The 22144-nt window shown below is 39.4% G+C and overlaps 1 protein-coding gene across 6 annotated transcripts in view; it reads right to left on the reverse strand.

Moving 5' to 3' along the window:
• nrxn3a (neurexin 3a) overlaps positions 1–22144 on the reverse strand; it is a 182444-nt gene that overhangs the window by 140037 nt on the left and 20263 nt on the right. For all 6 annotated transcript variants that reach the window (XR_007033016.1, XR_007033015.1, XM_047341757.1 and 3 more), the window contains exons 3-5: positions 13648–13668; positions 12469–12495; positions 12097–12108 (exon numbers count right to left, since the gene is read on the reverse strand). Coding sequence is in view for 4 of the 6 variants with exons in the window: in XM_047341757.1 (XP_047197713.1) it covers positions 12097–12108; positions 12469–12495; positions 13648–13668 (60 nt within the window). In the remaining 2 variants the exon portion in view is untranslated. The remainder of the gene's footprint in view (positions 1–12096; positions 12109–12468; positions 12496–13647; positions 13669–22144) is intronic.

Below are 22144 nucleotides of genomic sequence, written 5' to 3' on the forward strand. Positions count from 1 at the left end.
TGCAGCTTTACTCAGGTATACTTAATAACCGTGCAACTGCGTGCATAATTGGTAATAATCATATTTATTGTCAGTCAAGCACAGTCACTGTGTAAAATAGGATAATAAAAGATGAAGAGAAAAAATATTGGAAAGTAAAACATAGTGTAAAACATAATTAACCATGTCTGAAGGTAGACTGAGAGATGAAGGGATAAAGGAGTGAGAAAAAAAGGGAGTGAGAGAGAGAGAGAGAGCGAGAGAGAGAGGGAGAGGTGCAGTCCGAACAGGGAAAGATGAATGATGGGGTCTAAATGAAATGTCATTCCCAGTAATGGGAAAAAGCCTCTGCCAGAAAACAGGTCACATAAATTGCAAAAGATATACTTAAGCAGTGTTGCCTGCAGCACAGTGCGCTTGACATAACTGTTAACATTAACTTTCGCAAAATCAAAAGGGCCCTCCCTTTTTGATTGTAGGCCAGAAGGGGAGGAAAGGACGGAAAATAAAAATGCATTGGCTTTTTTTTTTTTTCTTTTGTGACCTGTGCAGCCTGGATGCTGTGACTTGGATGGTATCAGCACTGGCAAATAGAATGCTCAGGGGTGAGACACACATGCATGAACACACAAACACACACACACACACACAAGACCGCGTCCATATAATCAGACACCTTTGCAAATAAATGCTACTCTCCCCCTCTCTCATGCATCATCCTGTGTCATCTGTTCCTAAAAATGTCAGTGCAGCAGAAAGGCAGGACCCAAATTGCGTCTGGCAGCTGTACATTGTTTCTTGGAGCTCTGCTTTGATGTTGCTTTCAATGACTATGTGAATAGTTTGTTGACTGCAATAGTCGCGTCGGCCATGAGTAAAGAATAGAGTCTTTAAACCAGCCTCATAGTGCAGACTTTCCCTTTGAAATACACACATTGCCCCTGGCAAAAATCAATAGGAGGAGGACAAAATGCACTTCCATTTAATTAAGATAACCAGCACAATCCTTCTCATAATCTCTCTCTCCTCCTCCATTGCTCTCTCCCTCCATCTTTCTTTCTGTGCCGCTACCCATGTCATTCCCCTCTGGGGGGGTGAGAAATGTTGTCAGTAGGAATCTGGATTTAATCGTTTCACAGATCGACGCCATGTTTTTCTTCCCCTGAAGCGTGTTCTCGCTCCCCCCACCCCCATAACCTCCTCTCTGAAATGTCGTCTAGGGAGCATTCTGCAGCCAAAATGTGTTTGCTGGGGGGCAATTGGACTATTGGGGTTCAGCTCTTCAGCTGAGCGGGTTGCAATCCATTGTGCAGGTCTGTGTGACAATGCAGTGCTGCTTTGGCTTCATGAGACCAGAGAGAGTGAAATAATCTGCATAAGAAAAACATACACTCCCTGATTTTCATACCCCAGGTTTATAAAGGTTTATCAAATACAACCATCAGCTGACGCTTTGGGGGTTTTGTCTTAAGATGAAGATGGAGAATTATTTGAGTTTTATTGGTATTATTATAATGGTACTGGTATTAATTCCCCATTTTTAATACAACATGTAATAATATTTTTTCGCACATAATATGAATAATGATAAATATATATTTCTGCATTCAAAATGTCTTAACCCAGGGCAGTAGTAACATTGTGAGCTTAATTGGCCAAAGAGTGTTTCTCTCTGTGACCTTTTTTACTGTCATTTACACCTGGCATTAAAATGCATTTTGGATATTAAGATTGAAATCAGATTCAGGATGGCTTGTGATCCAATTGTTCATTAAACACAAGTATAAATGCAAATACATTGTCAACCTACACACATCTACTATATGAGCATAAATATGTCATAGCATGTGACTGTTCCAACGCTAAGCAGCCATTAGCCTGTAAACACAGGGAGCAGTTCTCTCCTCAGTTCTCACATGTGGAGACTCAAGACAAATTTGAATACCGCATGTAAATGTAATCAGGATATAATCATGTTCTGTTACAAATGTCTGTGCTGTTTCCTGTCATAGATTTTAGAAAAAAAGATGTGACTGTTCATAGTCTTATTGTTTTCTAATGTAAGGAAATGTGCAACGATCATGTTGCCCGATATGTAACCACTGTGCTGTATTTGTATGCCAGTGCTTAAATGAGCCTGCTCTCAGCTGAGTAAAATCCAGAGATAGTAGAGTCTTTAATAAAACTCTGAGGCTCCACAGCAGCTTTGGCTCAGAGACGCCTTCCTCAGCAGAATTAGTCCCGTCTAGTTTCACAAACAAGGTTTCTCTTGTAAAATGACAACGCTCCTCCGAGAGATACTCAAAACCTGTGTCCCAGTGCCCTGCTTACTTCAGGATGAATAACTATCTCTCTGTGGACTGACTGCTGGCTGAGAAACTCAATGGTCGGGGAGTTTTAGGTTCACGTGGTGACTCATAAAGTGGACGGATAATGTACCCAGGGGTTTCATGGGCTCCAGTTTCATTGAGTGCATAAGAGCAGGCCTACAGTAAATGCGAAAAGCTGACTATCTTTATTAATAGATAACAAATTAATGTTTGTAACTGGATTTTTAAAAGAAAGTTTAGGTGTTAAGTTGTTATGGTGTTAGTGCACATGAGCCTATATACAGATCTGTTGTGGCAGCAACGTGAACTTTAAAGTCCCATATTGAGCTCTATCATTACAGCCTCAGTCCTAGAATATAATTGTTTCATAGAGTTACTAATGTGGCTAAAAAATGTTTGAAGAATGTTAGAAAAATCATTTGCTTTCAGAGGACACAACTAAAATAATAGCAAACTTCATCCTGGTGGACTTTTTGTCGAGATACTATCTATGCTTTGGTTTGGCCTCCAAAGCCTCCTGAGATTTTAGCCATGAGATGTGGCTGGACCTTCCTTTCACATGACCACTTTATTCACTGATAATACAGAAAATTTGGATTATAGGACCTTTAAAGATTTAAGAACCATTTAGGAGATCTGACATACTCTGTGTACAGTATTGTGGTAACAAAACAAACAATATGCTTTTACTTTGAATACAAATTTCCAAACAGGAAGTGATTCTGTGAATGTTGTTGCCATGACGGCGATTAGCACCCGTTGCAGGTCAGTCCTTGTGTGTTTGTGTCTGTCCAATATGATAAAGACATCAAAATGATTTTGACCTGAAGTTTGACCGCTGCTGTTGTTAAACCGAGGACGTAGAAGAAGACATGCTTAACTTGAGACTGGAGGAACACTGCCCCGCCCCACTGACTGCTACAGAGTGCTGGTCGCCTGTTTATTCAATTTGGATTCATTTACTGGACATAAGAACAATTCTGTGACACTGTGTCAGCAGCGCCCTTTACTGCTCCCTTGGATATGGTGGCATATAAATAGATTTTTCCTATCTACTCCCATCTATAGATAAACGCATTTTTATCCTGTTTTAAATTTACAATAAAGGTTGAGGATGTTGTTCACTATGGAGTTGAAAAACATTTCGTCAGTGTCCACAAGTAGCATAGTCTCATAGCCATTCCCCTCAGATGTCATTATTTGGTGATTAAAATTTGAAAAATCCTGTAGCACGGCAGACAAAACATCACTGTTTTGTCACCACATTTAAAATATTTATTGCTGAAATTGATGAAGTTCCCTTTTCTATTTTATGTACAATATGCAAGGTTTTGAAAAAACAAATTCTCAGGTCAAAATATATTTTAGAACATTCACATGTAAGTTTTATCTGTTCGGGCTGAACTTAATAAAATGAAGATTGTTGAATCATCAGAAGGCACTGAGGGTTAATTGAATGCTTAACTGCGATCACAGTTATGTGGGAAAACGTTTTTATTACATAGACACACGTGTTAAGTTATGGTTATAACCATTAAAAAGGCAATTGGTGGCTTTGTCTCCTGTTGTGTTCCTCTTTGTGGTTTTTATTGTAGGTTGTGGTATTTCTGGTTAAAGAGATGGAGTGGACTGCCAGAGCTGAAAAGGCGTTTTGAATGAGAACTGAAACATCTTTAAGAACCTCAACTTATTTGGATCTCACTTTCCAATTTTGAACATCGGCCGCTTGCATTGTGAGAAAAGATTTATCTAACTAAGCATGAAGCGTTTCGAAGGCTCTTATAATCCAGACAAGTTTTAAAACAGAGAAAGACAAGTTTTACTGTTAGCAGTTATTCTCAAGAACATAGAATAATGATATGTTCTGCTTCACAATATTATCAACACTGTCTGTTCAGCAGAGATAACATTATATAGTGCTTGCTCGCTCTCTCACACATACATACAAAGGGTGTCTCTCTCTCCTCATTCAGTCATAGAGACATTTGCTCCCTCACTCTCACCTGTGACTTCTACACATCTCTTTGTTTTCTGTGTGGTTTCGGTCACATTTCCTCTCCAGTTTCTCTGTAAGTGACATTAATGAAGTCCTCTATGCAACCTTTCTTTCCGCTTCCTGCCTAAAGCTGACGTGGACGAACAGATTCATGCAAATATGATGCACGATAATTACATATCTGTGGCTCTCACTGAGAAACTCTTCTTGGGTTGTTGTCAAGAGTTACACACATAACTCCAGCTCTGAGTTCTTTGGATATATTATCTTTGGTATTGCTAGCACTATATGATTACGTTGATCATACTACATTTGGCGTTAATGGCTTATCAGAGATATATCAGAGAGTGTCAGGGTGAATGACGATGTCATTGATAATTTATTGTTATCCTTTAGCATCTCATATTCAAAGCATTCCTTTTGTAAAATCTTTCCTTATGTAAAATGTTTTTTTAAAAAAACTCTTGTCCAATAATTCTATATTCAATCTTGACCATGAATGACTCCATGCATCCAACTTTTCAGTGTAAGACAACTCGACGACAGACAAAGCTAATCAAGGGGGAGGTGTGTGTTTAATGGAGTTTCTATTCTCTGTGAGCGAGGGTTTTAAATTACACACACAGCCGCGTTATCACTGCCACCCATCTGAGGTGAGGTGCTGAGGTGTTCATGGTTAGAGGCAGAGAATCCCCAGCGCTCATCAACTCCTGATTATCAGTGTCTCCTCAAGGTGAGCAAGAGTACACACCTCTCTAAAGCAATCAAACCTGATTAGCTGATTACCATACTACTTCCATATTGTCAGCACAATTCATTACCTATTCAGTGAGTTCATTGTCGCTCTCTAAGAAACATTGATCCTCCACACACACACACACACACACACACACACACACACACACACACACACACACACGGTCACTCTGGCTTTGATAACCATTTTTAAGGGCACAAAGGCTTAACACCAGGGCTACAAGGCCATGAAATGAAACTATGATATAACCATGGAAATAATACATTTATAATATAAACATAATGATTTATTTATTTCCTCTATCCATAACATTATATGTTAAGTCTGTTGGTTTTGTATATGTTTGCTAACATCATTGCTCACTGCTTTGTGGCACTGTCACATCCCGATGAGTGCCGTGGTCGGTCTGGTGCTAGATCTGTGTAAAACTATTTAATATCCTGGATTTCCACATTTTCCGATACCAGGCTACAATTTTAACCCAGTAGTGGAGCGCTAGTCAAGGTAATCATTTCCCAAACCAGCCAGACCCATTCTGAGAGCAAACCAGCACCATGTGACCCACAAAAAACGACCCAACCCGCCATTACCCTTGTAAGTATTATTTTAGTTTTTAAGTGTAATTACTGCAGGACCTGGTTTTTATGAGTTGACCTGCTCATAATTATAAGCCAGCCCTGACATCTACAGCGTTTCACTTGATGTTTTCCAATAATAATTTGTAATCTCAAAAATAAAAGACACTGGTGTAGAAATTATTAAAAAGTACAGACAGGAAAGAGGCAGGGGAGAAAATGGCAAAATCAGCTGGGGCAGTACGGGCGGGACATCAAGGCCAATGTTGCCATTTTTTGAGCACCAAAAGGCCAAAATAAGGGGTTCACAGCTTCTGAAATCCCTGCCCTGCTCATAATATTGTCTCATATTAAACTACAGAAAGAAGATGGAAGATACTGAAGAGAACAAACACTAAACCAATGAACACAATTTTACAGTGAATCCATCTTACTGAGGATGTGGAACCTTTCAGAGGAAACCAACAGCAGAGACCATATAGGGCCATACACATTTCCCTTATCAAGGCCTTATCATCATGCTTTTGAAAAGTAATATTTGAATATTTCAACTATTCCTCCTTAAAGTGTTTTTTTTTATTTTTTAGATTAACATGACTCTTGTCAGATGTATAATGTATTTTTGTCCCCCAAAGATGATCAACTATAATCAATTGAATAAGCCTAAGGAGCATCAGCCATCAAAGACCTCATTAGTTAAATTCTACAACAGGACCAAAACCTAATATTCTTCTATAATAAAAATAAAATAGGGAAGCAGAAAGTTGTCGGTTGTTTGTGTTGCTGTTGCTGCTTGTTGGCATATGATCAGCACAGTTTGACTCTGCATGAACAGTTTGATTATATAATGAGTACAGAGAATTATATGTGTACAATGCAAGTATATTTGTATGATCGCTCATGTCCATTACAGATACATAGCTACACTATATTCATTCATTGTACACATGCAGGATACACTGGCACAGAGCTCCATTTTCATCAGCTTATGATGATTACTTTGACCATGACAACATCCTGTAACCTTAAAGTAGTGCTTATTTGAACCCATACCAATCTTTTCCAAAACTTAACCAAGTAGTTTTCTTGACTAATTAACCAATAGCCAAAACTGTGAATGCTCCATGAGCTCAGCCATGTGTTCTGTTACCATGGTGGTGAATGTCTGGCACCTATGATGTAATAGGGGCATTGTTTGAGGAGACACCAAACACATTATTTGTTTATGAATAGATACGAGAAGCATCCGGATCTTTGCACTGAGGATTTTACTCTACTTTTCACTTTTACTTCTCTTCAAATATCTACAAATATCTGCTAGTTCTACTCCACTACATTTTTACAATACAACATGTTTACATCGTTTTTACATATTTCTTAAAATGCTATAATAATTACAGTGGAATTGGTCCACTGATCCAATAAGAGTGGGCGGGTAACATCAGACCCCTCCTCCTGCAGCAGCAGCATCACTGGTGAAGAAACACTTCAAATGGATTCAGAAGACGCCGCTGCCAGACAGAGTCTCTACTATTCTTGCATTAAATCAAAAAAAGTTGGCACAGGTAGTGATGTAGATGTACATTAGGGAACAGGCTACATTTGGTGGGTACTTTTACTATTAATGTGGTAATGTGGTACTTTTACTTTACTTAAGTTATATGTTTGACTACTTCCTCCACCAATTCACTTATCATACATCATAAACACCTTACTACAATTAGTCCTGGCATATAGGATAGACTTCCGTAAATCAGTTTAGAATCATAAGTAGGGACTCCTTAACCTTCATCACAACTTGTATCCTAATCACCAGATCCAGACTTTTCCCTCAGTATCACAATAAGTCAGCAGGCATTTATGTCTGTTGAATATTCAGTCGTCGAGCGCCGTTCTTCCTCAGTCATTGTTGATCATGAGAGAGCAGGATAGAATAGGATGAGTTTAGAGCAGGATTAATTCTGACTGATATTCCACACGTCTTATTTTCACCTCTTGATCCCATATTGAAGACTGACATTGTGTGAGACTTGACAGGAGAGGGAAAGTGAGGACATAAAGTTAGGGACCATGCATCTCAATGGAGCATGTCATTGGGTCGAAGATTGTTTTGTCAGTTTTAAAAAGTAATTTCTGTTCACAGTTTTTTTTTATCTGAACCTAATCCCATTGTATGCACAATGCACACTTCATGCCCTCTAGACACAACAATGTACCCACCCCCCACTGTCAGGGATGCTGGGCTATCCCCCCGCTCTCCATGTCTGGCTCGTTCCACTACTCAGTCAAGCGCAAAAACACAACTGTCCATGCAACGCCACCACCATCCACCCCACCCTCTTCTTACCAGTGACCACCCCCCCCCCCAACATGTCTGTCCTTCTGTCCTTCTGTATTAAACATCACTGATCCAGTCATGAACAGGTTTTGGGTATGGAAGGAACCTTTCAGAGGATTCAAATCATACTGGTGATTTCTAACTGAACTAGAATGGCATACCTCTGCCAGCCCCAACAGTCCACCATGAAACCACATTTAATCCACTAGATCCAGATTTTATTTGGATCTGCACTAACTCATAAACACCCCCCATTTTTTTCATTAAGATCCATGAATTATTATCTGAGAAATCAACAAAAATAATTGAAATATGCAATGTTAAAGAATAGGAAAAAACTAAAAACTCCTGGATAAGCCCCCTGATCTGGATGCGCACCAAAATTTACTACTACACAAAATGTCATGGAAATTGTTTGCATAATTTTTTAAACGTAACCTTGCTGGAGGTAATTAGGAGGATTTTAGTAGAGGATCTGCCAGGGTCAAATTTACCTTATTATTGAACCTCACTCAAAATTATCAAGAGCCCTCTCTCTCCGGCTCACATGCTCCTTTACCCCCACTCAAACAAATAAGTGTCTTTTTTGTTCAAGAAAGACCAGCGGATGTCAAATGTATTACCGCACGAAGTTCTATCATAAAGTTCAAAAACCTTATCAAAGCATGGATATGTAAAAAACATTCAACACTGTTTAATATTAGTACTGATCAAGCGACTCACTGATGGGGGGTTTCATGTGTAATCTCTTCAGTGCAAGCACTTTAAGTTTATAGTTACTAAGGAAATACACTTTTAGGCCATAATTTAGTCTTTGATGTGGTCATGAGAGATGGAAAGTTAAGCATCTACATTTCCATGACAACTGCTGATGTAGATCATATATGATTGAAAGCTCCAAACTATAGCTAATATACTGTATTACGTTGTTTTAAGAACTTGTTGCACTAAAAATACCAATCCCTGAGATTGTAGCTCAAATGTTGATCATTCCTGGATTAAAAAATATATGATGGGAACTTTTTTACTTTTTTACACTTCACCCACCCCTCCATTGGCATAGTGGTGAGTAGAATAACAAAATTTCTGTGAACTACCCTTTAATACCTGGAGTGTTACCTAGATACAGGTGGCGTCATGTTTGTCACAGGTTGGTAGAATAGTGCACCTCCTCCGGACCAGACGCATGTCTCTGAGCACCTCTTTTGCCCCTCAACGGGGCAGAGTGACGCGTTTCGAGTAGCTGTATTTTATTCAATGATGAGATCGTAGCCGAACAACCGGGCTTGGTAGGGTTGATGTGTAGCTTCTGTTGATAAAGGACCAACATGTGGAAACACCAGCACCTGTGTGACTGAGTGTTTGGTTAATGTCTTCAGCTAAGCTATCTCCACCACGAGACACAGACCCAAACCATTACAGTGTTCTGTCAAAACACTGCATTTGGAAGGATTTTTCAACAAAGTCAGCACAGCAACAATGATTTTAACTTGATAATCAGCAGCTAAACAACAAAAAAGTGCCATTCATGTGACAACATCATGTAAGGGGACTTCAGATTTGCACATAATTGATTGGCCTGTGCAGGGCATTGCTGAGTAATGTCGCATTGCGTTGCAGTGCACGTTGAGCCACATTCAGTGACCTTGCCCCCCTTTTCTTGCCCAAGCCCTCTGTGCTGGAACTGCTGCTGTGGTATGAATCACAGGTGTATTTAAAGTAAAGAGGTAGGTGGAGAACACTGCATTAAGACAGTGGGCATGAACAAAGAGTAGGCTACAGCTAAAATGGACAAGAAGGGAAACTGTTACTGATTTCAGAAATAGGAGAGAGACAAGGTAAAAAATATGGAAAGAGGAATTATGGCGTAAATGAGGCAGCAGGTGGGGGGGATGTTTATCACGAAAATATCAGAGAAGAGAAAAAATAAGTCTGAAAATCTAAAATCTAAAAAAATAAATAATGAAAATGGGTAGTGAAGCACACGTTTGAGCCCATGACAGTAAGATATGACTCCTCCATGGCTAAGACACAGTTTTCTATTTCCCCCGTCTCTCTCTATCTGCTTCCCCGCCACCCGAGCGCTGACATGCAAATAGAGCCAGAATGGAGCCTCTCGTCTGCCTAACAGGAGGCGACAGGGAGCCTGATGCCTAATAATGTCTACCATCTCGCTCGGGGATTAGACACAGCAAAATCTAGCAGAGACAGGTGGTGAGGGGGACAGGAAACTCTGAGAGCTGCTGAGAGATTTGTGCTGTGAATGGGGGAAGCCATTACAGGTGCACACATGCAGCACACTGCAGCCAATCACAGCCAATCTCAAGGCAAACACTGAAACACAGGCAGTCTTTCTATATTGGAGCTCTGTACTGACACTAAACAGAGCCTATGAATGCCACTTTTTTTTATGCTTACATAATTGGAGTTCATGGCTCCACATTCCAATTCAACACCATCACTTTTTCTTCTAATACACATTAATTCACATGTGAAAGGTAGATTTCCTTTAGATTTAAGACGTTATCAAACATGATCCCCAGAGGATGTCCGGAGAATTGGGTCTGGACTTTCTCCAGAGTTTGATTTTCACAAATGCACAATACGGCGGGAGATTCTCCGCTCAGACGCATTCACAACAACACAGGGTGTTCAGGATGTGACATACTAATTCCACGGAGATAACATATTTTTGTTTTCAGCACATTGTCACCGGCGTCTGCGCATATCACCAAAAGCTCCCAACAGTTTTTCCGGTGTCTTCTACAAGTAGGCCCATGTCTCCTCTTTTTCATGCTAAAAAATTCCTTTTCCTTTTTCCTTTTTAATTTTTGTGTCTATCGCATGTCATCAACACACCTCTCTCTTGTAGTGAATCCTGCGGAGGATCCCCTGCTGTATTTTCAGATCAGCTCCTCCAGACTTTCTGCAGACTATATAATGTGGGGCTGGCCGGACAAAGACTACAAAAAGTCTGGAGGCTCTCACTCGGACATTTGCGTTCACACATACAGCCTCTGCAGAGAAAGTCTGGAGGATCTCCTGAGTGCAGCATTGTCATTGAGTGATCAAGAAGCTTTTATGAAAATAAAAAAGCTATAATGTAATTATTGTACTGTTTTATTTATTTAATTACAATCACATTTCTATGTTATATTAAATTTAAAAATGTGTAATTATATCTTTTGATGTGGTGAGATATACATTTGTAATTGTGATTGTAGATGTTTATACATATTATATTTGTATTTATGTTAATCTTGCAAAACATGTTTTGATGGTGGATTATGTGAGCAGTAAAACAACAATTGTATCAATTAAAAATGAAATCCCCAAATAAATAATGTGTGCAAAAGATGACAGTGGGCACATATGTTTAAATCATTTGATTTAGAGACACAAGTTTCCCTGCTGTCTTAAAAAATGTGAGTTAACTGAATTTAGACTTAAACGTTTGTTCAATATCATTTAATTAGTTTTGAAAATATAAATCTATCTGAGTGAGGGTAACATGAGAAAACAAGTCTAAATATTGTTATTATGTTAATAGAATTGGCAGTCCTTCAAATTATATGTGCTGTTGTAGGAAAGTCATTTCTTTGAGACAGAAATACTTGAAACAAAATAATTCACTTGTTTTGGGAGTGAACATGGCCTCAGTCAGTGAATTACAGAGTGTGATAGTTCTCTAGCCAGGAAGAAACCCAGGAATGCCACTGCATCCATCAGCCAATCCTGCGAATGAATTATAATTGACTGAAAAAGAGTGTGAAGCAGGTTGTTCTTATGAAAACTGATCCACAGTGACTGTTGCTCACTCATGAAACTGTCTCCCAGTGTCCCTGCATGCACTGTATAGCCTTCTAACAAATTACAAAACATACACACTGTAGGGAAAAAAAGAGCAACACACTCCCTCCTTCTCCTTTAAATAAGGTTAGCTTAATTACTTGCTTAATCCTAGCACTCTTAGTGAGAAACCATAACAGAGAGACACTGAACAAAGACAAGCAAACACATGAGAGCATCAAACACATTACACTGCAGCACTCTCAAACACTCACAGAGCAAGCGTCGCTTTTCATTGAGATGGAAAAGGAAAGATTTCGAAAAAGCTGTACCTTTGCTTTTAGCTAGAAGAGCAGGAGGAGGCGCAGACAGAACAGAAGATCCACAGCCGAGAGAGCCCCGACGGGGAGGGAGAAGAAGAGGAGACTTAAGTTCAGATTCTGGCAAACACCACACCAAAAATATCTATGTATATATGAATACATGTAGTGAGGATAAATCAATGTACGGTGGTAACTGTACATCACAAAACGCTTGAAACATGCAACCACATCAGGTATTAAATGATGTCAGAATAATAAAATCACACTATCGCACTATGTATACAACCATCATATACAAGCATATTACGCACCATCACCAAAACATGCAGTTCCACTCACACCCACAAGACAAAGATTTAGAAGAGGCAAAGGGAGGTTTACCTTGTTCTGCCATCATATGTGCAAGGCCTTGAGGCGGAAACGAAGGGATAAAAGAAAGGGAAGAGAAAGAGTGAAGAGCTATTAGAGAAAAGAGAACACTTAGTTTCAATACAATTACGTATTGTGACGATACATATTTCCCCTGGAGGGAAAACATGACATCAGAACACACACGTCACAAAGCTTCCTGTGGTTGAAAAGGAGGCTTCCTCATGAGAAATAGCAGCATGCTAGTGTATGTTATACTCTGATTTAACACATTTAACCTAGCTGGACCTTTAACTGCTATAGCTCTGCTAAAGTCACAGCTGGTCGCTAACTCTCTCTCTCTCTCTGTATGTGTGTGTGTGTGTGTGTGTGTGTGTGTGTGTGTGTGTCTTTTCTAAAAACAACTTAAAACGCTGTGACAATGGCAAAAATTAACCAAGGACATTATTCTAAAGTTCCATGAAGCTGAGGGGAGCTGAAAACTCAGGTGAAAGCTCTCTGTCGGTCAATCACTTAGAACAAACCCTTGCATTACTTGCAGCAACTGTAACAATGGTCTTTCTTGAGGTGATTTAGTGATAAATGTTACATCTCAATCAGCTGTACCACATGTTAAAAGTGACTGCATGTGGTTTTCAGTGAAATTGAATAAGCAGTTAAAGACCAGTGAACTGTAGCTTTATCCTAAAGTGACAGAATAGAACCTATTGTCCAGTCTCAAACCTCATGCGGCTGGTTTGGGATGAACTGGTTAGAGGGCTTGAAGTAAGCAACATATCTGTGTGTGAATTGGATTTCGATTCTAGACAAAAAAAAAAATATTTTCTCATAATTTATTGATCTATTTATTTGAATTAATCAGATAAAACATTAAGTGGCCTACAATATTCTTAAAAATGTTGAGACATTCAATTCGAAAGACAGTTTCCAATCTTTGATTTGATATTGTGCAAATAACCTGAATGTCAAGAAGTAAGGAAATCTATATAGAACAGCATTAAAACACAGTTTTTAATAATTATACAATCCTGGTTTATCTTCTATTTTTTCACTGTACTTTTAGGCAGCTTTTTACAATGATGCTCATTGTGTTGGACCATGATCTCTGTGTTACCCCAGCCTGTCTCTAAATCTACAACTATACAAACAATGGGTTGTCATGTATTTACATTTGACATTGTGTTCACTCACCTGGCATATTACTGATGACCTCTGGAACAGAAGGAGACAGAAAACAAGCAAACAAAGACAGAATTAGAAACACTAATATTGCTTGCATGTTGACTGTCATGCAAATGATAATACTCTTCATCGTCCATACAGAGAGCTGGCAGTGGGCACAGCCATGTGTATGTCTGTTGAAATGTAGAAGGTTTGAGCAAGTGGGAGATAAAGCAGCAACATTTGGTTTCAGACCATCACTCAGTGACAGGTGAATTTGCGAGACAAATGTCCAGAGTGAAGAAAAAGTTCCTTCACAGACACACACACTTAGCTTTTCTGTTACCTTCCAGTGCAGACACATCACCATATCTAATCAGTATTCACAGGTGCTGTTTTACGAATTTACAAAAGGCAATAAAAACCCAGATAACAAATGTTTATCCTGTAAAGTGACCTGTGGCCTTTGTTGACAATGCCTTAGCTCTGACAGAACCATCCTTCAGGTTTAAACCTCCTCCACACAGAGTGGTTCATACAGGCTGCAACGAGTGTGCGAGTGTTGAAAAAAATGAAAGGATGGTAAGATAATCTCACAAAGACGGCTCCTTGTCAGGAAAACAGGAAAATCAACCAAACCTAGTCTTTTTGATTTTTTTGTTTATTTATTTGATTCCCTTTAGCTGTCTACACAAATTAATAATCAAAGAAACAAATTGTTAATATAAGATAATAAATAAATTAATATTATGATTAAACTAGCCAAACTCATGAAACCACATTTAAATTCACTAAGTCATGATTTTTGTTTGGAAACATGCCGGATTTTCTGTCATCAAGATCAATGAATTCTTCTCTGAGAAAATCAATGAAATGTTGAAAACCACCCTTTGCCCTCACAATGTTGAATAAAGTGAAAGAAAAGAGACCTCGACCCACCCATGATCCGGCTCCACAACAAAAGGTTATTAATTCTTCTTTGGGTCATGCCCCACCACCACACACACATTTATGGAAATCGGTTGAGTAGATTTTGAGTAATCCTACTAACCAACAAAAACTAAATAAATGAACACATCCCATCCATGGCAGAGGTAATGACTAACATCTCCATTTAAGATACAACACAGAACGTAACCAAATTCAATACTAAATAGTTGATAACAGAGTACCATATGCAGATTTGTAATAATGATTAAGAATCATAAATACACCAAACATTGGTTAAAAGAGGCAGAATCAGACATGTAGATAGTGGTATCATCCACATGATACACATGTGTGTGCCATACACCTACTAATAAAGCTCTAGGATCTCTAATAACCCACTGACAAATGTGTAAAGTTATGTAATAATACAGTTTTACGACAGGACTTTCATGTCAGGTGTCATGGGATTCTCCATAAGATGTAGTGTATGCGTTAGGGAATCATCATCATAATATATCCAGTGCTGTACTGAGCATCTTATTACTATGATATTGAAATCGTTACTGACTTTTTAGATAATAACTATATTAGACACAAACATTTGTCCTCTTATTGGGGTTGAATTTAGAATTTTTGATATTCTGCTCAACACAAGAGCAGGGCAGAAAACTGTCAATGTTCCTTGAAACCACCGCCTTTCTGTGATTATTGAAATATACAAGGCTTTATTTGGTTAGGCCACTCTGAAATGAAGTCGCTGGAAAATGAAGTAAAAGGTAATTGACTTGAGACGCATTAAATGTTCTTAGCGAGGACTAATTGGGCATGTTAGGGTATTAATGTGAACACAAGCAGATGGAAGTCAATCAGATATGCATTAGATATTAATTCAGTTTCAACTGAGGACTTGTGTCCGCTGTGCTCCAACATGGAAAGAGTTGACCAAATTGTCTCTCTCTGTGTGTGTGTGTGTGTGTGTGTGTGTGTGTGTGTGTGTGTGTGTGTGTGTGTGTGTGTGTGTGTGTGTGTGTGTGTTGGGATAATCTTGCTAAAGCTTCAATATCTTTGTGTGCTTTCTGAACGGGTTCATTTGAGATTACCATATTACTGAAGTCCACATTCAAATACCAACAGAAGAGGAACACTCTTGACAGGGTAGAGTCAAGCGGATTAACTGTGTATGTGTGCACACACACCCACACACACACACACACACACACACACACACACACACACACACACACACACAAAGGGTATGGAAACAGAGAGTGACATGAGGGAGTATTTGTAGTCTCCTTGTTTTTTTGTGCCATTGACCTCTGTCATTCTGTCACTGTTTTATTATAAGAGAATACGCCTAAATGTCCACTATTCCATTTCAATTCAAGCGTTATTAATGTGGATTTCTGATCGTGTACAACTCACGACTGTGTTTCTTTGGATGCAAAATTCTGTTGCTGCCACCTCTATTGTTATAGTCTGGTTCTGTTTTATTCAATGCTTGTATAGCACATTTCTTAACCATGTTACAAAGTGCTTTGCAAAAAATAAATTAAAACAGACAATGCAGATCAAATTAAAATAACACAAAAGAACAAAGAAACACGACCAGTGAAAAATAGAAACAATGGCCTACATAAGATCAGATAAATGGATTAGTCAGTATAAATAAGAGCTATTGTTAACCATTTGTAAAAGCTTTTACTAAAAGAAAAAATGTAAAAAGGGATTTAAAAGAAGCTAGAGACTAGGCCTGTTTAAGTTCAATGGGCTGTGAATTCCTTAATGTGGAGGCTTTACTAGCAAAAGCATGGTCACCCTTTGGAAAGAGCTCCGCAAATCTTAGCAGTCGAGAGGGCACATACCAGGTCAATACATCAGGAAAGTACTTGGGAGTTAGGCTTTCTAAAGCCGTTTTCAGACATGAACTCCTGAGGATGTCTGCAGAAAAGGGTCCGGACTTTCTCTGGGATTTGCCTTTCACACAACACAGTGGGAGATTCTCTGCTCAGACATGTTCACAACAACACAGGAATCTCCGGTACGTTCAGGCCAGGGGTGGTGCACCTTCAGGAGGCAGAACCTAACGTATAAATTGCGCTGCATTAATGTGATTTGAAAAGATGAACTTTTTTACAACTTCTAGCAACGTAACTGAAATACAAGGCCATTCGGCAATGCATTACTTCATGCGAATCAAATTCCTGATTCAGTTACGTGCACATTTAAGTCATTCATTATTCACTGTTAGCTCTAAAGCTTTGGACAAAATAACACGTCATTGGATATATTTTGAAAATTGTCCCTTGTTCAAGCACATTATTCTTCAAAAAGCTTCTAAAATAAAATTTCTTGACAAACTGTTAGTATTGTTAGACTACTGACAGGACAGAGGCACTTCAGGGGCCCATCAGATTTAATCAGCTGGGGCCAGGGGCCCCTTTGCCCCTGCCCATGGACCCGCCACTGCTGTCGGAGGTTTTGGAGGACTACAACAATACACATTACTTCTGCTTTGTTCTGGAGAGACTCTAACTCACACAACCCAATGTTTTTCATCAGAAAAAATAACAGTTTAGTATATGACCATACAACCAATGACAGATTTTTTTTCTGTAGAGGTAAGGCGTGTATGTGCAGTGAGTAAACGTCCTATGATGGAATGACAAGGGATGCTTCCAACCAACTGAGGACAGAGCAGATAAAAGACCTAACAACAGGGAGAAAACAGATTAACAGATTCATCTTTCAGTTTTTTCTCCCACTTTTGTTTGACTTTCTGACTAATCCATCATCCGAAGCTCATCCTCTCTCTGCCTTTCTCCTGATGATCAGCTGTATTCTCTCGCCCTCCCTCCTGCTCTATCATTATTTTGTTCTCTATCTTGACCTACTTCCTTTGGCAGTTTACTTTCCCTGTATTGTGCCTCTGTTCCCATCAGGTTTTAGTGAGTATATGTGCACTAGTGCGTGTGCGTGGACAGATAGCCATGCAAATACATAAATATTTAATAAGGTACCAGTCAACAAACCAATCAAACACTCACAGGTACAATTTCCAGTGGCAGGTTTACCAGCATTTAATTTACAATTACTGCAGCAGAGAGGTACAAACCATTTCCCCTGTATTATGAATTTAAGAAATCCTCCAGGTCTCTTCATAGATTCATTCTAAAAAAGGAAGTCTAAACACATCACCATTCTTTGGGGTGACTCACTGGCGCTTTGACAAATTTATTTATTCATCAGTGGACACATAATCTAGGTTAGGCTATGACTCGTGTTTAATTCAATACCCAAAAGGTGAGGCAAGGATAGTGGGGGATTAGAGCTCAAAGTGGATTACTTAAAGGGATGGATTATTTAAAGGGATGATTCATGATGTGTTGGATAAAGTGGGAGAGCACTGTTATTAATGAGGTGTGCCAAATTTTGATTCCTTTCATCACTGCTGGCTTAACTGATTGTTCTCTGCATGTTATATAAATGGAAGGTAAACCAGAACAGGGAAGGTATGCTGGAGCAGTGAAAAAGCTACATACACACACACACACACACAGAAAGAATTATACCTCTATCTTGACTCGTTAACATAATGCATAACCCCTTACCCTAACCTAATCAATTACAACTACTTGCCTAACGTCAACCCCTAACCTAACCCTTAAAGGGATGGTTCACTGAAAAATGAAAATCCACTCATTATCTACTCACCACTATGCCGATGGAGGGATGGGTGAAGTGTTTGAGTCCAAGAAACACTTCTGGAGTCTAAGAAGTAAACTTTGTAGCAGCCGAATCTGATACAATTGAAGTAAATGGTGACGGAAACTTCAGACGTAATTAAACAACGGAAAAAACATAATATGCCTCCATACTGCTCGTGTGGTGTCATCCAAGTGTCCACAATTCCCGACATTTATATCCGACTCGAAACAAGGTAATTTACAACGTGATTTAAGCCTAAAATTCCTGCGGAAGTGGTTAAGCTAGCGGACTTAGCTCCACGATGGTGTGTCGTAGGGTCCGTAGGAAGATATAAGTGGACATTTAGGCTTAAGACACGAATGACGTCATATTCGAGTTGAATATGAATGTCGGGGCTTGCATGCACTTGGAAGACCCCACACGAGCATGTTAGGTTTTTTCTGTTGTTTTATTACTTCTGACATCTCGGTCACCAGTTACTTCAATTGTATCGGTTTCCGCTGCTACAAAGTTTACTTCTGAGACTCCAGAAGTGTTTTGTGGACTCAAATAGTGGTAGTAGATTATGAGTGAATTTTCATTTTTCAGTGAACTCTCCCTTTAACCAAACCTTCTGCAGTGCATGTCTCTCCGGTTTGTGAAGACCCAGGTTATGAGCAATTTGCAGTTAGGCAGGGTGCAGGCAGGCAGGTAAATCAGCGATGACGACTTTATTTATGGATGGCTCTCAGAATGTGAAAATGATTTAAACAAATAAGATAAATAATGTTTCAGAAACCACTTACCAACCCTACCTTTAACCTAAAACAAGTCCCTTGAAGGAATACCAGAAAGTGAGGACCAGCCAAAATGTCCTCACTCTGTAAGGCCAAATGGTTATATTGGTCCTCAGAAAGACAGAAGTAAATCCATACACACAAGCACAGATACACTAGTCCCAAAGGACAAAGGATCATGTCAGTACAGTGCCTAAGGTTGGATTATTATTGGATTCATCATCATCATTGTAGAAACAATAATCTCCTCATTGATTTCACCAGCAGCAGCCATGTTTTATGTTGATATGAACACATGGACAGCTGGGGGAACAGCCAGGGAGGCCTGCACAGGCCATCTGCTCCTGTTGGGGTAACGGTGGCACACAGATACTAGACCTTTGGCTGAATGACGGCAGCACAGACTGAAAGAGGTTGTGTTTTCTAGGTAATGCTCAGAAGAAGGGAAGGCTGAGAAAATTACTGAGACAAAGGTTTTGGATCTGATTGAAAGTTAGTGAATCCTTTACTCATTGATATCATGTATTATAATTCTACAATGTTTATTCCTAGTAACTAACAATGTATTTTACCTGAAGTACATAGTATATGTAGATCATATTATAAAGTTATTGTTTTGTAACTCTCACTCTTGCCAATGTTAGACACAGAAGATGGAATAAGAGAGCAATCCACTAAGAGCCTCCAGGAAGTGTTCATGTGCCAAGATGTAAGTATAATCCAGGGAGGTACCACAGAGCCTCTTCATCCAATCTATCCCTCTAAGTATCTGCTCCGGTCAGGGAAAATGCGCAGAAGGTGACCCAGACTGCGCAGTTGTCTCTGTCTTGCGAGGATAGATGCTGAGTTTGATCGGTCTGGGCAAGTATGGTGTCATTTTGGATAAGGTTGCATCAGGCAACATTTTACAGGCAGCGGAGTGAGTCCAAGTCAAACACATCAAGCCTGCAAGTTTGACTCTTGGTGAGAGGCCATGGCTCAGCACCCCAGAGGAAGACAGAGATGACAAGGGTATGAAACATCCTTATATTTGTGTGACATGAAATGCTTTTCCTCTTTCAGAGAAAGCCGACTATATCTTCTTTATGCTCCAGCTGAGATATTGGAGCCAGTTTACCATGAATGAGCAAGAGCCACCAGTGGGGGGCCTCAAGGGGAAATGTCTTCCGCATAGTCTGTGTCTCTCAGCATCCCGTCAACCAGGGGGATATCCAGCTAGGGTCCTGCTTTGGCAGCAGGGCACAATTTTTTGTCAAATGTGTGATGGAAAGTACTTCTCCTTCTAATTTTGAGTTGACAGAAGGTAAGGTTACTAAGATAACCACTGTTTACCACTATGGTGAGCAGAGAAGCATCTCAGAATGAACAAAATGTTGATCCCTGAGGTGTATGTATTACAACTGCAGAGACCACATCAGGTTCCTTTCCTGTCAGCCACAAACAGAAATCTGAGGCTACATTGGACACTGACTCACCAACACTGGACAGTTGAAAACTGGAACATGTAGCCTAGTCTGATACATCTGGATTGCTCCTGAGGCTGCAGATGGTTGGATCAGAATCCAGAGATAACCTGCCTTGAGTCAATGGTCCTATAGCAGGGGAACTTTTTTTTCACTTCGGTTCAGTGGAAACTGAAGTTTTGTGAAATAGTGGCTGGCGCAATCATTTACCTCAAGTTCAGATTTTATTTCTATATATTTCATAAAATTTTACTTAAGGAATTGGAATGTATTTCAGAGTGTATTTAAAAATGAATAGAAGTTGGTCCATATCTGTAACTATACAAACTCAAATACAGATTCTTGCAGTCCAAATCAGGTGTAGGCTGATTCTACAGATTATATCAATGCATTATGTCCAACCATTAAAGGGATCTTCAAACAACCCCAAAAAACTTTCTTTTGGATTCTGTTAGACTGAAGCACTTCCTCCATGTTTACCAGAATGTCATTTATTTTTTGTTTCCAGTCACTTATTATTTCCAATAGCTTATTTTTTCCTTTCAGCAGCTCAAAGGGCAGAAACAGAAATTCAGAGTGAAAACTGTTTTCTGAACTGAACTAAGACAACACAATGGCTGCATTGGTGAGGCGGCTGCTTATTTCCTGCTGGTATGATTAAGTATGATCCAATAATCCGTTTAAGAGCTTATCAGATACCAGAACACTGCATAATGGTTTGGAATACTCATAGCCCATTTTTTTACATTTTGCTGGGACAATCATGAGGTAAACAATAGATATATGCCAAGTTCAAGTTACAAGGAAAACTACCAGGTATGTGTTAGCATGTGTATGATTGGCCAATGCACCTTGTTGGATGACATGTCATTGCTATAGCAGAGCCATCTGTGTGAGCAGCCCCACTGCTCTGACTGGACAGGCTGCAGTCACGAGAAAGACAGGGCTGCTTTTTCTTTTTCTGGCAGGGCTCAGGTCAGTCTGAATACAGCGTCCTTCCTCCTGTTCCTCTTAGTACTCATATTCCAAAAGTGAAGGCCACCAAAAATGGCAAACTTACTGGAATGAATGAATGAATGAAAAGTAAGAAGAAGATAAGAATGAGATCAGAGGTTTGAGTATAATACAGCTCTATACATGTCTTAGAGGGACTTTATTTTTCCGTTTATTGCTATTTTTTTAAATTTACTGTAAATAATGCATACACTTTATTAGAATTCAGATAGTATACTGTATAGAGTACTGGGTAGCATTTGTTCCGCCTTGTGATTTTTGTTTTGTTTGCATTTATGTGATTTTACACAACTGTTGGCTTCTATATGAGATGCTTAAGCCCAATCCCGTTTCACCCCTTGGCCCTAGCCCTTAGCCCTTCCCCTTCATTTTGCGCGTACACTTGTAGGGTGTGCTGTCCCAATACCTCTTGGGATGAAGTGTTAGGGCTCTATAGCCCTCAAAACGAAGATTTTCTGACCCACACTTCAAACCATGGGGTACCCAGAAAGCTGGGGGAGAGACCCACAAATGTAGTATTTTTAGTATTGAAGGATTTAAAATTTATGATAATGATTGTAATATCTTAGTTTAATATCGTTTCAATGTATTATGGTCTTCTTCTTTTTCTTTGATTGCGAGCATGCTAGCGTTAGT

This window comes from Hippoglossus stenolepis, chromosome 10 (assembly GCF_022539355.2).
Source record: "Hippoglossus stenolepis isolate QCI-W04-F060 chromosome 10, HSTE1.2, whole genome shotgun sequence".
NCBI classification, from domain to species: Eukaryota; Metazoa; Chordata; class Actinopteri; order Pleuronectiformes; family Pleuronectidae; genus Hippoglossus; species Hippoglossus stenolepis.